At 39.9% G+C, this 18330-nt stretch overlaps 1 protein-coding gene across 1 annotated transcript in view; it reads left to right on the plus strand.

Moving 5' to 3' along the window:
* The window catches only part of LOC105518845 (DIS3-like exonuclease 2), a 405890-nt gene that overhangs the window by 50307 nt on the left and 337253 nt on the right, over positions 1–18330 (plus strand). The window contains exons 2-3 of the mRNA XM_011952002.1: positions 16167–16311; positions 16848–17005. Coding sequence (XP_011807392.1) covers positions 16260–16311; positions 16848–17005 — 210 coding nt within the window. The 5' untranslated portion in view covers positions 16167–16259. The remainder of the gene's footprint in view (positions 1–16166; positions 16312–16847; positions 17006–18330) is intronic.

Genomic DNA, 18330 nt, shown 5'->3' on the forward strand with positions numbered 1-18330 from the left:
ATAGGCATGAGCCACTGCACCTGGCTTCCTTTTTTTTTTTATTAAACCAAATGGTATTCCATTGTGTGTGTGTATATATATATATATATATATATATATGTGTATATATATATATATGTGTATATATATACCACATTTTGAAAATCCATTCACCCTTGCTGAGCATTTAGGTTGATTCTGTATCTTGGCTATTGAGACTAATACTGTAATGAACGTGGGAGTGCAAATGTCTTTTTGATGTACTGATTTCGTTTCCTTTGAATACATACCCAGAAGTGGAATTCCTGGATCATAGGGTAGTTCTGTTTTTGAATTTTTGAGAAACCTCCAAACTGTTTTCCCTAATGACTATAGTAGTTTACATTTCCACCAACAGTGTACAAGGATTCTCTTTCTTGCTAACACTTGTTATCTTTTGTGTTTTCGATAATAACCATTCTAGCAGGTATGAGGTAATATCTCACTGTGGTTTTAATTTGCATTCCCCTAATGATTAGTGATATTGAGCATTTTTTTCATATACCTGTTGGCCATTTATAGGTCTTTTGAGAAATGTCTACCTAGGTCCTTTTCCCATTTTTAAATTGGATTATTTGTTTTCTTACAATTGATCGTTCGAGTTCCTTGTATTTTGGGTATTAACTCTTTATTAAATGTATGGTTTGCAAGTATATTCTCTCATTCATTAAGTTGTCTCTTTGCTCTGTTGATTTTTTGCCTAACAGAGCCTTCTTAGCTTAGTGGAATGCCATTTGTCTTTTTTTTTTTTTTTTTCGCTTTTGTTGCCTGTGCTTTTGTATTCTTTAAGAAAAAAATCTTTGCCCTGATCAATGTCATGGAACTTTATTTACCTCCATGTTTTTTCCCAGTAGTTTTCAGTGTCAGGCCTTAGATTTAAATCTTTAATTCTTTTTTTTTTTTTGAGATGGAGTTTTATTCTTGTCACCCAGACTGGAGTGCAGTGGCCCAATCTTGGGTCACTGCAACCTCCACCTCCCGGGTTCAAGCATTCTCCTGCCTCAGCCTCCTGAGTAGCTGGGATTACAGGTGCATGCCACCATGCCCAGCAAATTTTTGTATTTTTAGTAGACACAGGGTTTCACCATGTTGGTCAGGCTGGTTCCGAACTCCTGACTTCAGGTGATCCACCCTCCTTGGCCTCCCAAAGTGCTGGGATTACAGGCTGAGCCACCGCTGCTGACTTCCTTTAATCTATTTTGACTTGGTTTTTGTGTATGTTGTGAGATGAGTGTCTAATTTCATTCTTCTGGATGTAGAAATCTAGTTCTCTCAGTACCATTTGTTGAAGAGATTGTCCTTTCCCCAGTATGTATTCTTGGCATCTTTTTGAGGGCCAATTGATAGTAAATGTGTGTTTTTATTTCTGGGCTTTCTATTCTGTTCCATTGCTCTGTGTGTCTGCTTTGATGCCAGTACTGTGCTGTTTTGATTACTGTAGGCTATATTTTGAGATCAGGTAGTGTGATGCCTTAGGCTTTATTCTTTTTGCTCAAGATTGCTTTGCCTATTTGGGGTCTTTTGTGATTCTATATGAATTTTAGGATTGCTTTTTCTATTTTTGTGAAAAATGTCGTGGAATTTTGGTAGAGATTATATTGAATCTGTAGAATGCTTTGGGTAGTAAGGACACTTACAATATTCTGCAATCCATGAACATGGGATATCTTTCCATTTTTTGGTGTCTTCTTCAGTTTATTTCATTAACATTTGTTGTGTTTTTCATTTTGAGTATAGTTAGCATAATTTCTTTCTATTTGAATTGCATTTTTAGGCCATTTCCCCCATTCTCTTTTATTTTATGTTGCTTTTTTTTGAGATATGAAGCATCAATGTGGTTCCAAAAGTCAGAACATATAAAAAGGCATATTAAGTGAAGTGTTATTCCACATCTATTTCTTTTACCTAGTTATGACCTGCCTCCCTTTCACTGTTTCCATCTACTCACTGTAGGTAGCCAATCTCATTAGTTTCTAATTTACTGTGTTGTGTGTCTTTTTGCACAAATGAGCATATGTGTGTGTGTAACTCTTATTTTTTCTTTGTCATATAAAAGGAAGCATACTATAGATTATCTTTTAGTTAATTCAGAAGCTCAGGAGTTGGTCAAAGTAGAACACTTCTGTGTGGTGAAATGAGTGGCCTCAGCTAAATCAAGTTATTCAAGGGGAGAGTAGGAACTTCATCAGGTTATGGTCAAGTTAAGCCTAGAACAGGAAGCAAGCCAGGCTCACCCAGGTATTCTGCCTTGGATTAAAGAGACACTAAATTATTTGGTAGCAGGGATCTTGATGATAACAATTTCTCTTTCTTGACTCTGCTGTAATCTAGACCTTTGTCCTCCAATCTAGAGGACCCTCTATGCTTACTGCACATTGGCTATCCTGGGGTCTCTTTTTTCTCTGTTGCCTTAGAAAATTCCTGTGTACTTTTTTTGTGCTGAGTCTTCTCCTCATTGTACTCCATATCATCCTCTGTCTCAGTTTATTCTGTCATTTTGGTGGAGCACATCCTTTAGTAGCTTCATGAGAAAAAATACAGGACTTTTTTTAGGCCTGCTATTTTGAAAATGTCTTTATTCTACCCCCATACTTGATTGTTAGTTTGACTGCATATAGAATTGCAGATTAGAAATAATTTTCCTTAAAAGTTTTTACAACTTTACTCATGTGTAATTTACATACATTAAATATTTCCGATGCTTAACATTTATTCCTGAAAATCCAGTTTTGCTCTGGTATCATTTCCCTTTAGCCTGAAGAACTCAATATGGTGTTTCTTGTAGTACAGTCCTGCTGGTGATGGGTTTTCTCTTTTATCTGAAGAATGTCTTTGTTTTGCCTTCATTACAGAAGGATATTTTTGCTGGAAATAGGATTCAGGGCTGACAGTTTTTTTCTTTTAGCTCTTTAAAGATAAATTATTCCATTGTCTTTGGATGGCAGGAAAGATGACGATAAAAAAGAAGGAATCTGCTGCCGTTCAAAATGTTGTTCTGTTTGAGGTATTTCTTTTTACGTTGACTACTTTAGATTTTCCCTATATTGTTTGTTTTCAGCAGTTTGATTATGATGATATAGATATAATTTTAAAAAAAATTTTCCTTTTTGGGGTTCATTCAGCTTATGGAATCTATATATTTATGTTTTTCAGCAAATCTGGGATGTTTTTAGCCGATGTTTTCAGCCAATGTTTCTTCAGTTTTTGGGGACCCGTTCTCTTCTTCTGGGAAATCAATTCCCTTCATTTATTTATTTTTGGAGACAAGAGTCTTGCTCTGTTTCCTAGACTGGAGTGCGGTGGCATGATCTTGGCTCACTGCAGCCTCTGCCTCCCAGGTTCAAGCAGTTCTCATGCCTCACCCTCCCAAGTAGCTGGGATTACAGGCATGCACCACCATACCCAGCTAATTTTTGTATTTTTAGTAAAGACAGGGTTTCACCATGTTGTCCAAGCTAGTCTCGAATGGATGACTTCAGGTCTTACCCGCCTTGGCCTCCCAAAGTGCTGGGATTACAGGCATGACCCACCAGGCCAATTACCCTTATGTTTGACCTTTTGATATTGTCCTGTAAGTCCATAATACTTTATCTTTTTGTTCAATCTTCTTTCTGTTTTTCAGGTTGTATAATTTCTGTTGATAAAGTTTAAGCTCCTTGAGTGTTTATTCTTTTACCTCTATTTTGTTATTGAGGTTATCCACTGAATTTTTTATTTCAGATATTGTACTTATTAGTTTAAAATTTTTTTTTTTTTCTTTTTGAGACTGGTTGTCACTCTGTTGCCTTTGCAGGAGTACAGTGGTGTGATCTTGGATCAGTGCAACCTCCACCTCCTGGGCTCAAATGATCTGTCCACCTCAGCCTCCCGAGTAGCTGGCATGTCCTTCCACACCCAGCTAATTTTTGTGTTTTTAGTAGAGACGGGGTTTCACCATGTTGGCCAGGCTGCTCTTGAATTCCTGGGCTCAAGTGATCTGCCTGTCTTAGTCTCCCAAAGTGGGAGGATTACAGGCATGAGCCACTGCACTTGGTCTAAAATTCTTATTTTTGAGTATGTTTTTATTTCTCTGTTGAGAGTTTCAGTCTCTTCAGTCATTTCAAGTGTCTTTACCTCAATGAGCGTAGTTATCAGAGCTGATGTAAAGTTCTTGTCTGATGATTCTAACATCTGAGTCATTTTGAGGTTGAAATTTGTAGTTTTCCCTTTAGAATGGACTATGTTTTCTGGGGTCTTAGTCAAATACTTTTGGATTGTTTCTTGAATACTATCTTGTGTAGACTCTGAATTCCGTTAAATTCCTTTGAAGAATCTTGATTTTTTATTTTTATTTTTATTTCACTAGCACTTAGCTTCAGACCTTGTTAGGCTCAGATTGTGTCTTGTCTCCTGTAGGAGTTGGCTTAAATCTCATTTGAAATTTTTAGGCCTTTATGATGTTGCATTGAGTCTGTCCTGCACGTCTACGTGGCTAAGGGGTCAGCCTTAGACTTGAAGAGTCATAAGAATTAGGGGATTCCCTTCTTCAGCTCGCTCCTCTTTTAGATTGCTACTAACCTCCACCTGTGGTCACCCTCCACCTGTGGTCCTTTCTTCTAGCCAGGCGCAGCCTGTGGAATTTCTGTTGAAGATTTAGCTGCCTGCATTGCACCACCCCTGTGATGGTGGCCTGCCCTTGGGCCAAAACTTCTATTTCCCTCCCGACAAATTTTATAAAAACACATGAAATTCCCCCTACTATCAGTTACTTGTCCAGATTCCTACTCCTCCCAACAGCCTGCCTCCATTTGTTTACCCTTCAGAATCTATAGGTAGTTGTTTCTGATTTTTTTCCAGAGTTTATAATTGTTAACACATTTGTTTTTAAGTCATTTTTCTGGCTTTGATGGCAATCATAGTCTTTCCCAACTTACTGTTTTCATCAGGGATTCGCCTGGTGTGATATTGTAAAACTTCTAGTGGGAGATGTGCCTGGATGGGTGGGTAAGATTATAGAGCTGCAGTGAGCAACCCTGAAGGGTTTTGAAAAGGCACTTTATGGCTGGGTGCACTGGCTCACGCCTGTAATCCCAGCACTTTGAGGGGCCGAGGCGGTGGCTCACCTGAGGTCAGGAGTTCGAGACCAGCCTGGCCAACATGGCAAAACCGTGTCTCTACTAGAAATACAAAAATTAGCCGGGCTTGGTGGCACATACCTTTGGTTCCAGCTACTTGGAGGCTGAGGTGGAAGAATCGCTTGAACCCGGGAGGCAGAGGTTGCAGTGAGCCAAGATCATGCCACTACACTCCAACTTGGGCGACAGAGCGAGACTCTGCCTCGAGAAAAAAAAAAAAAAAAGAAAAAAGAAAAGGCATTTTATAAAATATCTTCTATGTTGTAGGTGAAACATGGAGTGAAGAAAAGAGATTTGTAGGTGAGAGACCTGCTAAGAAACTATTGCCATCTTTATAGTACATATACAGTTGTAACAACCTGAATTCAGACAGTGCTAATTAAGTTGGAAAGGAAGGAATCTACTTATGACTCATTTTGAAGGTAGAATAGACAGAATTTGGTAATAGAATACTGATGGAGAAAAAGAGATTAGATGTCTACTGTTGCTGCCCAGGGATGATAATGATGTCATTAATCTGGATGTAGTATGCAGGTGGAAAATTTAGTTTGAAGAGAATAATAAATTGAATTAGAAACATGTGGCATTCAAAGTGCTTGCCAGTATTATTCAGCAGGATGTTGGAAAGTTAAAGAAGAGCTTTGAAGAGCAGAGCTGGAGATGAAAATTTAAAACTCTTTAAAAGAGAAGTGAGATGGGGTATAAGAGTAGAATCTTATAAATGGTAGAAACTGAAGAGGTAAGTGAATAAAAGAGGAGTCTGTAAGGAAATCTGTGAATTGTAGAGAGAGAAGGAGAAGAACCATGAGACTGTTGTGTTCTGGAGGCCAAGGGTGAAGAATTTGTATTACAAAGATATAGCTGGTCAGTGGCATCCTGCACAAAAAACAAGCAAACTGAGAGAATGCCATTATTTAAGTAGTGAGGATTTTTCTTCCTAGGAATATAGAAAGCTTTACTTCATTATAGAGAAGAAGATAGAAGTCATATTGCAAAAGAGATTAAAGAGGATGTAATGGGGGAAATAGAGGTTGTGAATCTAGACCACATTTTAAAACTTTGGTAGGGATGGGAATGAGAGAAATGGAATGATAGCTGGTAGCTTGAGGTGGGCAGAAGGGGAGCAGGGCCAGGTTCTTACATTGGTTATGTGCTATTGGGAATACCCCAGTGGCGAGAATAATGGGTGTGTTAAAACTTCTAGAGTAGATTAAAATAGGATGAAGAACATACATTAAGAGGGTTAGGTTATAAATATGTAGGGAAATTTTCCCCTCTAAAGTAGAAAATGAGGATAGGTGTAGGTATGGAGAAGTCTGGTAGAAGAGTGAGTCCATATAGGAGAGAGTTGGGAATGAGAGAGTTAAGAGTGAGGTTGATACTTCGACTCTCAGTTATGGCATAGAAAATGATTGGAAACCTGGCTGGGCACAGTGATTCACGCCTGTAATCCTAGCACTTTGGGAGGCCAAGGTGGGTGGATCACTTGAGGCCAGGAGTTCAAGACCAGCCTAGTTACCATGGTAAAACCCTGTCTCTACTGCAAATACAAAGATTAGCCAAGCCGAGTGGCAGGCACACATAATCCCAGCTACTTGGGAGGCTGAGGTAGGAGAATCACTTGAACCCAGAAAGCGGAGGTTGCAGTGAGCCAAGATTACGCCATTGCTCTCCAGCCTGGGAGACAGAGCAAGACTCCATTTCAAACAAACAAAAAAAGAAAATAATTGGAAGCCAATCTTCCATGAGACAACAACTAGAAACACCAACCAAATACAGACCTTCCCCTCAAAGTATTGAGAAATACATTGAAAGTATTTGAGAGGTAATAAGAGTGTGTCTAGGAGAAAATAAAGGCTTAGAGATATAAGGTTAGTATTTGGGACTGTTTTTCTCCAGTTAATATTTGCTGAGTTTTTTTGAGGGATCAGCTGAAAAACTGAAAAAAAAAAAGCTGAGTTTTTTTTTTTTTTTTTTGAGACAGGGTTTCACTTCTGCCACCCAGACTGGAGCACAGTGGCCCAATCTTGGCTCACTGCAACCTTCACCTCTCAGGCTCAAGTGATTGTCCTGTCTCAGCCTCCTGAGTAGCTAGGACTACAGGTATGCACCACTGTGTCTGGCTAATTTTTGTATTTTTTGTAGAGACAGGATCTCGCTACATTGCCCAGGCTGGTCTCAAACTCCTGGCTTCAAGTGATCTACCCACCTTGGCCTCCCAAAGTGCTGGGATTACAGGTGTGAGCCACTGTGCCCAGCCTGAGTAGTTAATTTGATAGCCTTTTAAGGTTAGAGGGATAGGAATTGGAATTTAGGCCCTGCTAATGTGGGTTGTGAGTGATCTTGGTGAATCACTCTTATTTGGTGTTGGTACCCTGAAGGGCCACAGCCTAGAAGTAGGGGTGAATTGGATGTAGATAGGCCCTCACAGGGACTCTTGCTCCACTTTGAATACATTTAAACCCTGAAAATAGATTGAGGTAATTTATTGTCTCAGGTGCTTGGCAGAAGCAAATGTTGTAAATTCTGTTTGGAAGGTAATATTACTTGTTAATGTTACTATAAACATTCTGTAAATATAATGTCAAGCTCATAATTTTAAAAAATCAAGCATGGCATGATCGAATAACATGAACACAATGAAGTACAAGGAATAGAACATAGTATTGATCCATAGGGGCTTCTCGTATTGGAATTTTTAGGAGCAGACTTAAATATACCATGCTTACCTTGTTCAAATATAAAAGACAAGATTTGGCATTCTTAGCAGAGAACTAGAAACTTGAAAAAATGAAAATTTTAGACTTGAAAACTAACTGAAATTGGGGACTTGATGGGCTTAAGAGAATTTGACAGAGCTGAAGGGAGAATTAGTGAAGTGGAGAAATTCAGAGAAAAAAGGATGGAAACTACTGAAGACATTGAGGGAGACATGGAGACATTGAGGAGATCAAAAGTGTGTAATTGGAATCCTGGCAAAGAGTTGAGAGAGAAGGGGCAGAAACAATATTTGAATAGAGAATGGCTGAAAACCTTCATGAAAAACTTTCTAAAACTTATTAAAGTTATTAAGCAATAGATTCAAGAAACCTTACTAACACTAAGCAGGATAAAAAAGAAATCCGTACCTTGGTCTAGAGTAGTAAATCTGTAGAAAGCCAAAGCTAAAGAGGAAAATTTCAAAATCTGCCAGGTTGGCGAGAAGAAATGTTATTCTTTCAAAGAATTGACAATTAGATTAATGGCTGACTTCTCAATGAAACAATGGAGGCTGTAAGACAATGGAATGATACCTTCAGAGTATGAGAGTAAATAACAGTCTAGAATTTTACAACCTGAGAAAGGCTGAGTGTGGTGTCTCACGTCTATCCCAGCACTTTAGAAGGCTGAGGTGGAAGGATTGCTTGAGCCTAGGAGTTCAAGACCAGCCTGGGCAACATAGTGAGACAACATCTCTTCAAAAAATAAAAAAATAAAAAATTAGTTGGATGTGGTGACATATGCCTGTAATTCTAGCTACTCAGGAGGCTAAGGCAGGAGGATTGCTTGAACCTAGGAGTTTGAGGTTACAGTGCTATGATCGTGCCACTGCAGTCCGGTCTGGGTGACAGAGCTCTCTACAAAAGGAAACCCAACCTCTTCCCCAACAAACCTGAGAGAATATCCATTATGAATAAAGATGAAATACAAATGTTTCAAACTTGACGGTTTTTCAGTTGTACTAGTCACTCTAAAATTGCTCCAAAGACATAGCTAGTGACTACCATATTGGCCAACACAGATAAAGAACACTTTCACCATATTAGAAAGGACAGGTATTAAGAAAATACAAGAGGATATTTTGAACAACATTCTATTCCCACCATAAAATGTTAGATGAAATTGATAAATTCCTATAAAAATACAAATTAATAAAATTGATTCAAGAAGAAATTTTTAAGATATGAATTATCTGTTTACAAGTTTTAGTTTTTGTCTTCTGATGCCTTTCCTTGGCTATGGTATCAAGGGAATACTGTCATAACAGAATGAGTTCTCTATTTTCTGGAAGAATTGTAAAGGATTTGATAATATTTTTTTCTTTCGATGTTTGGTAGAATACACCAGTGAAGACATTTGAGCCTGAAGTTTTCTTTATTGGAAGATTTTAATGTAATAATTCAATTTATTTAATTGTTATATGTCTATTCAGATTTTCTACTTTTTTTTTTTTTTTTGAGACAGGGTCTTACTCTGGCACTTGGGCTGGAGTTCAGTGGTGTAACACAGCTCACCACAGCTTTGATCTCCCAGGCTTAGGTCATCCTCCCACCTCAGCCACCAGAGTAGCTGGGACTATAGGTGCATACCACCATACCCATCTAATTTTTTGTACTTTTTTTTTTTAATAGGGTTGGAGTTTTGCTATATTGCTGCGGCTGTTCTCAAACTCCTGGGTTCAAGCAATCTGCCTGTCTTGGCCTCTGAAAGTGCTGGCATTACAGGTGTGAGCCACTGCACCTGGCCAAATTTTCCATTTCTTTTTGACTAAGTTTTAGTAATTTTTGTTTCTGGGAATTTGTCCATTTTTTCTAAGTTTATTGTATTCCTTTATAATCCTTTTAATTTCTGTAAGGTTTATAGAGATGTCCTCTCTTTCATTCCTATTCTTAGGTCACCCTGTGGAGGTAGAAAGTAACCCTCCCAATTAACAGGTAGGATGTCTATGCTGGAAGCACTTCACAAGCCAACAAAATTTGAGAGAAATTTTATTATTCACCCAAGAGACTTCTGGGGATGGTAGAGATAGTACAAGTGGGTCTGGCCTGCCTTGGGTTAGACAGAGGGAGTGGGTTATGCCTTTATAATGCCTAGGGTGCTGGGGAGATCCCATGTGCGGGCTGAGGATCAGCAAAACTTGAATTTTCCATGGAGGCCAAAGGCAAGGCACATGTGGACTTTCTTATTAGCCTGCTCAGTTGTGGGTTCAAAAGGGGAAAAGTGAGGTGAGGCCTAACATAAGTCAGTGGTCAGACATCAAAGATTTAAAAAGTGGTGTGAGACTCCTTATTACAGTTCTTGACTTTGGAATTAAAAGAAAATTTCCTTGTTCTTTCTTTTCTTCAGATTGTATAACCTTAATTGATCTACCTTCATATTTATTGCTTATTTCTTCTGCCAGCTTAATTCTCCTCTTGAGCTTCTCTAATGAAATTTTCATTTCAGTTGTTGTCTTTCCACTTGAAATTTCCATTTGGCTCTTTTTTATAATTTCTTAGTTAATATTCTCTGTTTGCTGAGTCATTGTCGTCATAGTTTCCTTTATTTTAAAAGTGTTTTCTTTTAGTTCTTTGAACATATTTATAATAGCTGCTTTGAAGTCTTTATTGGCTAACTTCAAAATCTAGGCTCCCCTGGAGATAGTTTTTGTTGAAACTGTCCCCCTTCCATGTATGGGTCACGCTTTTCTGTTTCTTTGCATATCTTATGAAAACTGGATATTTTTGATAATATAATCTGTGTTTTGATTCCCTTCTCCCCAGAGTTAGAGGTGGTTGCTCTTTTTGTTTATTTAGTGACCTGGCTGAACTAATTAATTCCATGGAGTCTGTTTCTCCATGGAGTGTGTGTGTGACTGCTGATGTCTCTGCTTAGCTCATCCTTTCTTGTTTTTATTTTTCAGTATGGCTGTCAAGTATTGGCCCCCTGGGTCAGCGTATCTTAGTGGCCAACCTATGATTGGTCAGAGGTCGTGTTTAAATTCCTTGAAACAACGAGCTTCCCTTTGTCATTGGTTTTTATGAGGCTTGGGGAATGCATTCAAAGTTCAGAAAGTCTGCCTGGGTTTTACTTTCTCCATTTTCAAGGCCTCATCTTTTTCCAGGAATGAGCAGCTTGCTGTGGCCCTGTCATTTCTTTCCTTCATGTTTGCAGTCTTGTGCATATGCACAGTCTTCCAGACCAGCAGGAAAAAAGATTTTTATCAAGGCCCAGTTTGGCTGTCTCATTCCTTAGTTCTCCATGTTAAATTTCTGGTTGGTCTGCTGATCTGTTGCTTGCGCTAACTGGTATTGCAAACTCAAATTAGCTGTAATATTGGCTTTCCCTCCTTTTTTGCCGTTGAAATAACTTTTTGACAATACCTGTCATGGAAGGTATGGAATTCTTTTCCAGATTAATTTAGCTCCTTCTGGCAGTGGAGCCTCCTATCATCACAGCTTGTCCTACCCTGGTAGCTTCTGTACCAAGGAATTGGGAGCAAGTGTGGGATGATAGGAGCCCCAGGCTAAAACACCACACTCTTCACTGTTCTTACCAAGATTCAGTAGATTTTCTTGGACCAGCACTTCTCAAATTTGTTGTAATTTTTGATCAATATCAAGACTTTAAATAGTTTTAACAATGTTAGTTTTATTGTTGCTTTAGGGGGTTAATATTTGTTAAACTCCTCATTCAGTAGTTCTGGATGTCCTTTCCCCTGCCTCCTCCCTTTCTCTCTGTCTTTCCTCTCTGGGTGTGTCTCCCTGTCTCTGTCTCTCATTTTTGAACATTTAAATTTCATTCAAACTGAAATTTATTTTGGAATATTTTATGAAGTAGGGATTTGTTGGTTATTTTTTAAAAATGGTGTTAAGTAGTGTCTTAATACTACTTATTGATTAATCCATGCACTTCTTATTGATTTGTAATGTAAATGGTTTATTTTTCTAATCTCATTGAGATTTAATTTTGTCCTCTTTTTTTTTTCTTAATCAATAGTCATCTTTTGCTTGTTTTTCCCATCTTTTGCTTTCCATTGGCTCGTCTTTTTCTCCCTTTAAACCTGTCTTTGGACTTTATATCTTTGAGTTTCCTTCATTACTCGGCTTCATACATTCCATTTGCTCTGATACTCGTAAGTACTAAGGCTAGGCTAAGACAAGTGAGATGCATAAGGCACAAAAGTTCTAGGAAGCTCTCACTCCTGGGTCCTGCAAGTGTGGGACTGGTACTCATAGAACTTTGCATTTTCAAATTTTGCACCCTAAGTGCCTGGCTTGCCCCATTGTAGTCCTGGCTCTGCTACTCATACTTCTCACTAGTATATATTTGTTGTAACCTGACTTCTGTCCCAAATAGGCTTCATTTATTCAAATTGTTGTGCCTTTGCTATGTACTATGCATTGTGCTAGGTTTTGGGGAATACAAAGGATCTCAAGACACCGTTTATTTCACCCAGAAGCTTTCTTCAGATTTGCCCTTATGAGGTCCAGTGCCTTTTCCCCATTCCTCATCCTTCCTGCCTTCTTTTACTATGTGACATTATTGACCACTATTGCCTGTTCATGCTAATGTCAGCCCAGCTCTTAAGAATGTATGGCTATTTCCGTGGTAGGACACTTTTTCTAGGGTCCAGTGGGCTGTTGGGTAGTGTATCAGTGGCCCTCATTCTGGAAGTTAGTAAGGGTTGGAAACTGGCCTGTGCTTTTAATGTGTCAGGGTAGGAGTGTCCAGGGACTTCTTCAGGCTTAATGGGCCTTTATAACTATGTCACAGGGAATAGAAGATCGCTTGTTTGTTCATTTTCTTTTCTTTTCTTTCTTTTTTTTTTTGTTTTTTTGAGAAGGAGTTTTGTTCTTGTTGACCAGGCTGGAGTGCAATGGTGTGATCTTGGCTCACTGCAACCTCTGCCTCCCAAGTTCAAGCAATTCTCCTGCCTTAGCCTCCCGAGTAGCTAGGATTACAGACATGCGCCACCACGCATGCTAATTTTGTATTTTTTTTAGTAGAGAGAGGTTTTCTCCATGTTGGTCAGGCTGGTCTCAAACTCCCGACCTCAGGTGATCTGCCCGCCGTGGCCTCCCAAAGTGCTAGGATTACAGGCGTGTGAGCCACTGCTCCTGGCCTGTTTGTTCGTTTTTCTTTTTTGAGACAGAGTCTCACTCTGTCGCCCAGGCTGAAGTTCACACTCTCAGCTCACTGCAATCTCTGTCTCCTGGGTTCAAGCAATTCTTGTGCCTCAGCCTCCTGAGTAGCTGGGATTACAGGCGCGTGCCACCTTGCCCAACTCATTTTTTGTATTTCTAGTAGACACGGGGTTTCGCCATGTTGCCCAGGCTGGTCTTGAACTCCTGAGCTCAGACAGTCTGCCCGCCTTGGGCTCCCTAAGTGTTAGGACTACAGGTGTCAGCCACCACACCCAGCCATTGTTTGTTCATTTTCTGCTTGGCATTTTATATACTCAGAATCTTTACATCTGCCCCTAGTGCTTTGGTACCCAAATATGGGCTTTGACTTGCCTGCCTAGCTGTCTGGCTTATTCTTGCCAATTTTGTTTTCTGAGTCCTGCATTCTTCCCCCATTCTTTGCTGACTTGTTTTTAATGTAGTTTCCCGGTATGACCCTGCTCTGTTTGGTGTTCTCATTGCTTGTTCATGAAAACAAACTCATCCTTTCATTTATGGAGTGGCTTTTGAGCACCTATTCTATCCTAGATGCTGTGGGAGCCACCAGAGTTGCAATGACAAACCCAACCAAACATTCCTTGTCTCCCTGAGCTAGAGAGACAAGTTAGGTATTAATCACACAGACTGGGATAACTGCTGTGAAGGAAAGATACAGATGCAGCTGACCTAGGAACACTGGAATTGAAATCTGTCACCTCATCTCACTTACCTAGCAGTAGCTCCCCTTCATTTTGAACTTTTGCCTAAATCAGGATTGACATGTAGTGCCCCATTTTCAATTCCGGCTCTTGTTTTTGGGTTGTTGGCAGTTTGCTCCCGACCTCTTGCCCCAACCAAGGCTGCCATCATTTGTGTTCTTAGTCACTAGTGGGAGCATACCCTGATCATGGATCTGTCCTCATTTGGGAGCTCTTTTCTCTTTGTTTTCTTAACGCCTGCCTCCGTTGGTTCTTTTCCTACATCTTTGTTAGCTTCTTTCTTATATTTTCTACTTCTTTACATTTCCTAAAAGTTGCCCTAACCCAGGTTTTGTTAAGGTAAGAGTGCCCAGAACTTCTGTAGGGTTAATAGGCCTTCAAAATGATGTCACGGGGAAGGGAATGTTGCTTGTTCATCCCTTATCCTGTGCCCTCCTCTGTATCTGCGTACCCTTTCTTGGCAATCTCATCTATTCTTGAACTCTCTGTGTTACCATCTTTATGCAAATGACTGGCCAGTTTCTCTCTTTTGCTCCCTTTTTCACGTATTTGGTGGATCGCTCCATGTGGAGGTGTATAATACTCCAAGTAGAATTCATCATCTTCTCTAACTTTACCAACTCCCAGTCTCCTACCTAGAAATCTCACACAGCCACTCCCACCTTGCTCACTTCCAGACCTGCCTGGTTGCTAGGTGGTGCCACTTTGTCCTGTGTAATACCATGGTAAGGGCCTCTTCTTTTCAGTGTCCTGAACTCAAGTTTGGGTCTTTCCTTCCTTTCACCTGTCTGTTCTGATTTTCTCCTAAGATACATCTGCTACTAGTATCTGTCAACTCCAGATGACTTGGAGTCCTGTACCAGGTTTCCTGAAACAATTCTAGTATGTTGTTTTTCTCTTCTGCTCATTCATGCTTTGAAAACTCCCTAGTGCTTTTGAAAAACTGGCCTAGTTTTTTAGGCCTTCTAACTTGTTTTAATTTCCTTGCCACTGCCTCCCTTCATATAGGCTGGACTCTATCCAAATGGAATTAATTTTGTGAGAACTTGCCTGTGTTTTCTGTTTGCGCCTCTATTTTTATTTCCTTTTGCCAACAGTATGCTTTCCTCACACTCTTAGTTCTTTAAAATCTTTCCTAAAGTACTCTCAGGTTTCCTGACTTGGAGATACTCTTTCTTTCCTATCATCTGTACATTTATCCACACTTTAAAAAACACAGTGTTTCCCCCTTAGGCTTCATTCTGTCTAGTGTAGTGCCTTGAAGAAATACATGTGAAATTACTGAGTGCATAAATGCATTTCTGTATTAAGCCCTCAGACAGTCTTGACTCCTCCATCTGCCTTTCCCGTTCCCTTGCTGTTTATATAAGGCCATCTCTTTCTCTCCCTTCTTGCAACGGGATTGGCTTTATCTGTGAATCTCTTTATCTTGCCCTAAGTGGCCTGTTGTCCTTTGTCTCCATTGCTTTTCTGCTGCTGAGTTAGTATTAATTTCAATTTAAAGAGAAATTACATCATTTTGGTGAAGGATGTGTGTGGGAAATATAGAGGAAATGGAAGCTAGTGTTCAGAATGACATCTTGATTCGTTTTGTGGGAACTCAGGCTGCCCACAAAAATTTCAAATATAGACTTGACTCCTGGGCTGGTGGCCAGCAGAGACTAGAAAGTAGAAGTTGTGATGACATGTTCAGCATCCAGGTGGAAGGCTAAGGGCCAGCTGCGGGGCCCCACATTCCAGCCTGCTGATCCTGGCAGCTGCTCTTATATTCCTTAGACACAGCTGTTTGAGCTTCTAATCAGACAACTGGTTTGAGGTGATGGCAGGTAAGAGTAGGGGAAGAGACGTCTAATTACAGTATTGCCATGTTTTGAAAGCATGTGAATCATCTGGGGTTCCCTGCATAGTTTTGGACATCAAGTTGTGATAATGAATTAGGTTTTGCTGGTGGATTCTAAGGAATTAACTTGGTTTCATAGAGGTATATCATTTGTCCAGAGTTGGACTTAGTAAATGCCACATATTGAGCCCCAGTTTAGTACCATTCCATTACAACTTTTAGATTCTGGATCTTTATATCACTTTTCAAAACTATATTTCTTTATATTTTTGTTCATTTCACAAGCTGAATAGAACTGCAGGATTCCGTATTTTTCACATCATTGCCCCATTTGTGGAGATGTTTAGTTGAAGTGGCCCAAAGAAGCAGTCTAGTGGTACTTGTGAGGGTGAAGGCCTTGAAAAGAAACTTGAGACAGATGGTGTGTTTGACTAACTGCCCTGGAGAATGTTATGCCAGAGCCCAGGAGGGGCACCACGTTGCCTTTGCCATTGAAATACTAAATTTCTGAGAGGACAGAGGAGTCTACAACTTAACTGCTCTCCAATTACCAATCTCTTCTTGGTTTCAGTGAATGACAACAGAGCTGCTTGAGGCGGGAACTCTGAGCTGAGCAGTGGAGGTTTCTTTGGATCTGGAGAGAAGAGTGACCTTGGAGCCAATAATGAGCCGTCCTGACTACAGAATGAACCTCCGGCCCCTGGGGACCCCCAGAGGTAGTAAAAGGAAAATGGAGTCTGTCTGAATAACTGGAGAACTGAAATAAAAGTGGAATGGGTATGAAGTGGAGGGTGTCTTTTAGGACTAAGGACTACTATAATTCTTTTAGTGACCTGTTAAGTATTCTCCTGTGTGATTTTTTTCTAGAATTAGATGTGGTTTCTTGCTATCTTAATTTATGGTTGTATTAAGTACAACTGTTTAATTTCCTCTAGTAAAGTGGCAATCTTTTAGTAATTTCTATTTTCAAAAAGTTTGTGTATATAAATAGCAAAGAACACTGAACTCATTATTCACATTATGTTCCATCCATGTTGTTGTGCTGATTTAAAACTCACGTCTCATCTGTGTATATTTTATTCATATTTTCTTAGCCACTCTTTCCTTTTTGTTATTGTTCAAAATCACCATCAGGGAGTTTCAGTCTCTTGTTGGTCTCTTTAAATAATAATTGTAAAAAGGTATGATATCTCCAGTTTTAAAAATACACAGATGTTTGAGGAAAGAGTTGATTGCTGCCTCATGTTTCTAGGTGTGTCCACTGTGGCTGGCCCACATGACATTGGTACCTCGCCAGGTGACAAAAAGTCAAAGAACAAGTCCACACGAGGGAAGAAAAAGAGCATATTTGAAACTTACATGTTCAAGGAGGATGTTTCGGAAGGCTTGAAGAGAGGAACACTCATCCAGGTGCTTAAAATCTACTGGAAGGCTATTGCCTCAATATGTGGAATCCAAAACAATCTATTAAACTATTTCCTGTTCTGTGCTATGTGCTTTCAGAGAGGTGATGATGTATCAGGTGCAGGGCTGTTATGATGGCATAGCAGAGATGATGAGGTAACAGGTTCTTCTTAGAACTACAATACATTTAGAGGTAATAAGCACCATAAGACAGGAACAGGCAAAGTGCTCTGAGATTTGAGAGGAGGGAGCCACTATTTCCCATTAGGCTTGCCTAGAGATGCTTTATTGGAAGTGACATATTTGAGCCAGGCCATGGATTGGTGCAATTTGAATAAGTGAAGATAAAAGAGAGCTTTACAAATGGAGGCACCAGTGTGACCTACTACAATAGAAGTGAGAAATTGGGTTTGGATATACGAAACATTGAATATCAGTTTTTCTGGAGCATGTGGATGCTGAATGATGGAGAAAAATGGATGAGGTTGGAAAGGAAGCAGTAAACAACATATTTGTTGAGTGCTTTATAGTTTACAAACTGTGTTTACAAGCTAGTTCAGTGGTTTGGCTGAACAGATGTTTATTGAGCATCCATTGTGAGCCAGGAACAGTTATGGTTAGGAGTGTGCAGCATGGGTGCCTTTGAGATGGAGGTAGACAAGATTGCCTTGCTGTACTTCAGCTTGCAGCCCAGTGGTGGAAGGCAGTCATGTGAACAGATGATTTGGGGATAAAGTGGCCAGTGCTCAGATAAAAGGGTGACCAGGATATATGGCAAAATATTGGGGGGGAAGTGGGAAACTGTGTAGGCTGAGGTTCTGGAGAGGCTTCCTGTAGTTGGTGACCCTTGTGGTAGGTATTGAGGGATGACTAGTTTGGGCCTATCAGGTGAGTGATATGTGTGTGGAAGGTATGGAGAGGCAGTGGCGCTAACAAAAACGTGAACTTGTGGAACAACATGGAGTATGGCAGCTTAGGCCTCCTTGGGCATAATCCATCAGGCAGTTAGTAGGCTGGGGAGGGAGGCAGGGCCACATATTCTGTGAATTAAGTCTATTTCATAATGCTTTCATTAGTATAGAAATATTGCCATGTGCTACCTGGCTCACTTGAAAATACTGTGTTCCACTTTCTCTTATTCTGAGAGCCCAGCTTCTGTATTTGTGTTTTTGGCTGAAGATCTAACCAATTTACGGATACTATCATCTTCTCTTCCTTTTTGTCATTCATTTTTTCTCTCTCTCTCTCTCTCTTTCTTTCTCTCATCTCTCTTTCTTTCTCTTCTCCCTCGCCCCCTCCCTCCCTCGCCCCCTTCTTCCCTCCCTCCCTCC

The sequence above is a fragment of the Colobus angolensis genome, unplaced genomic scaffold (genome assembly GCF_000951035.1).
Source record: "Colobus angolensis palliatus isolate OR3802 unplaced genomic scaffold, Cang.pa_1.0 Scaffold33, whole genome shotgun sequence".
In the NCBI taxonomy this organism is placed as follows: domain Eukaryota; kingdom Metazoa; phylum Chordata; class Mammalia; order Primates; family Cercopithecidae; genus Colobus; species Colobus angolensis.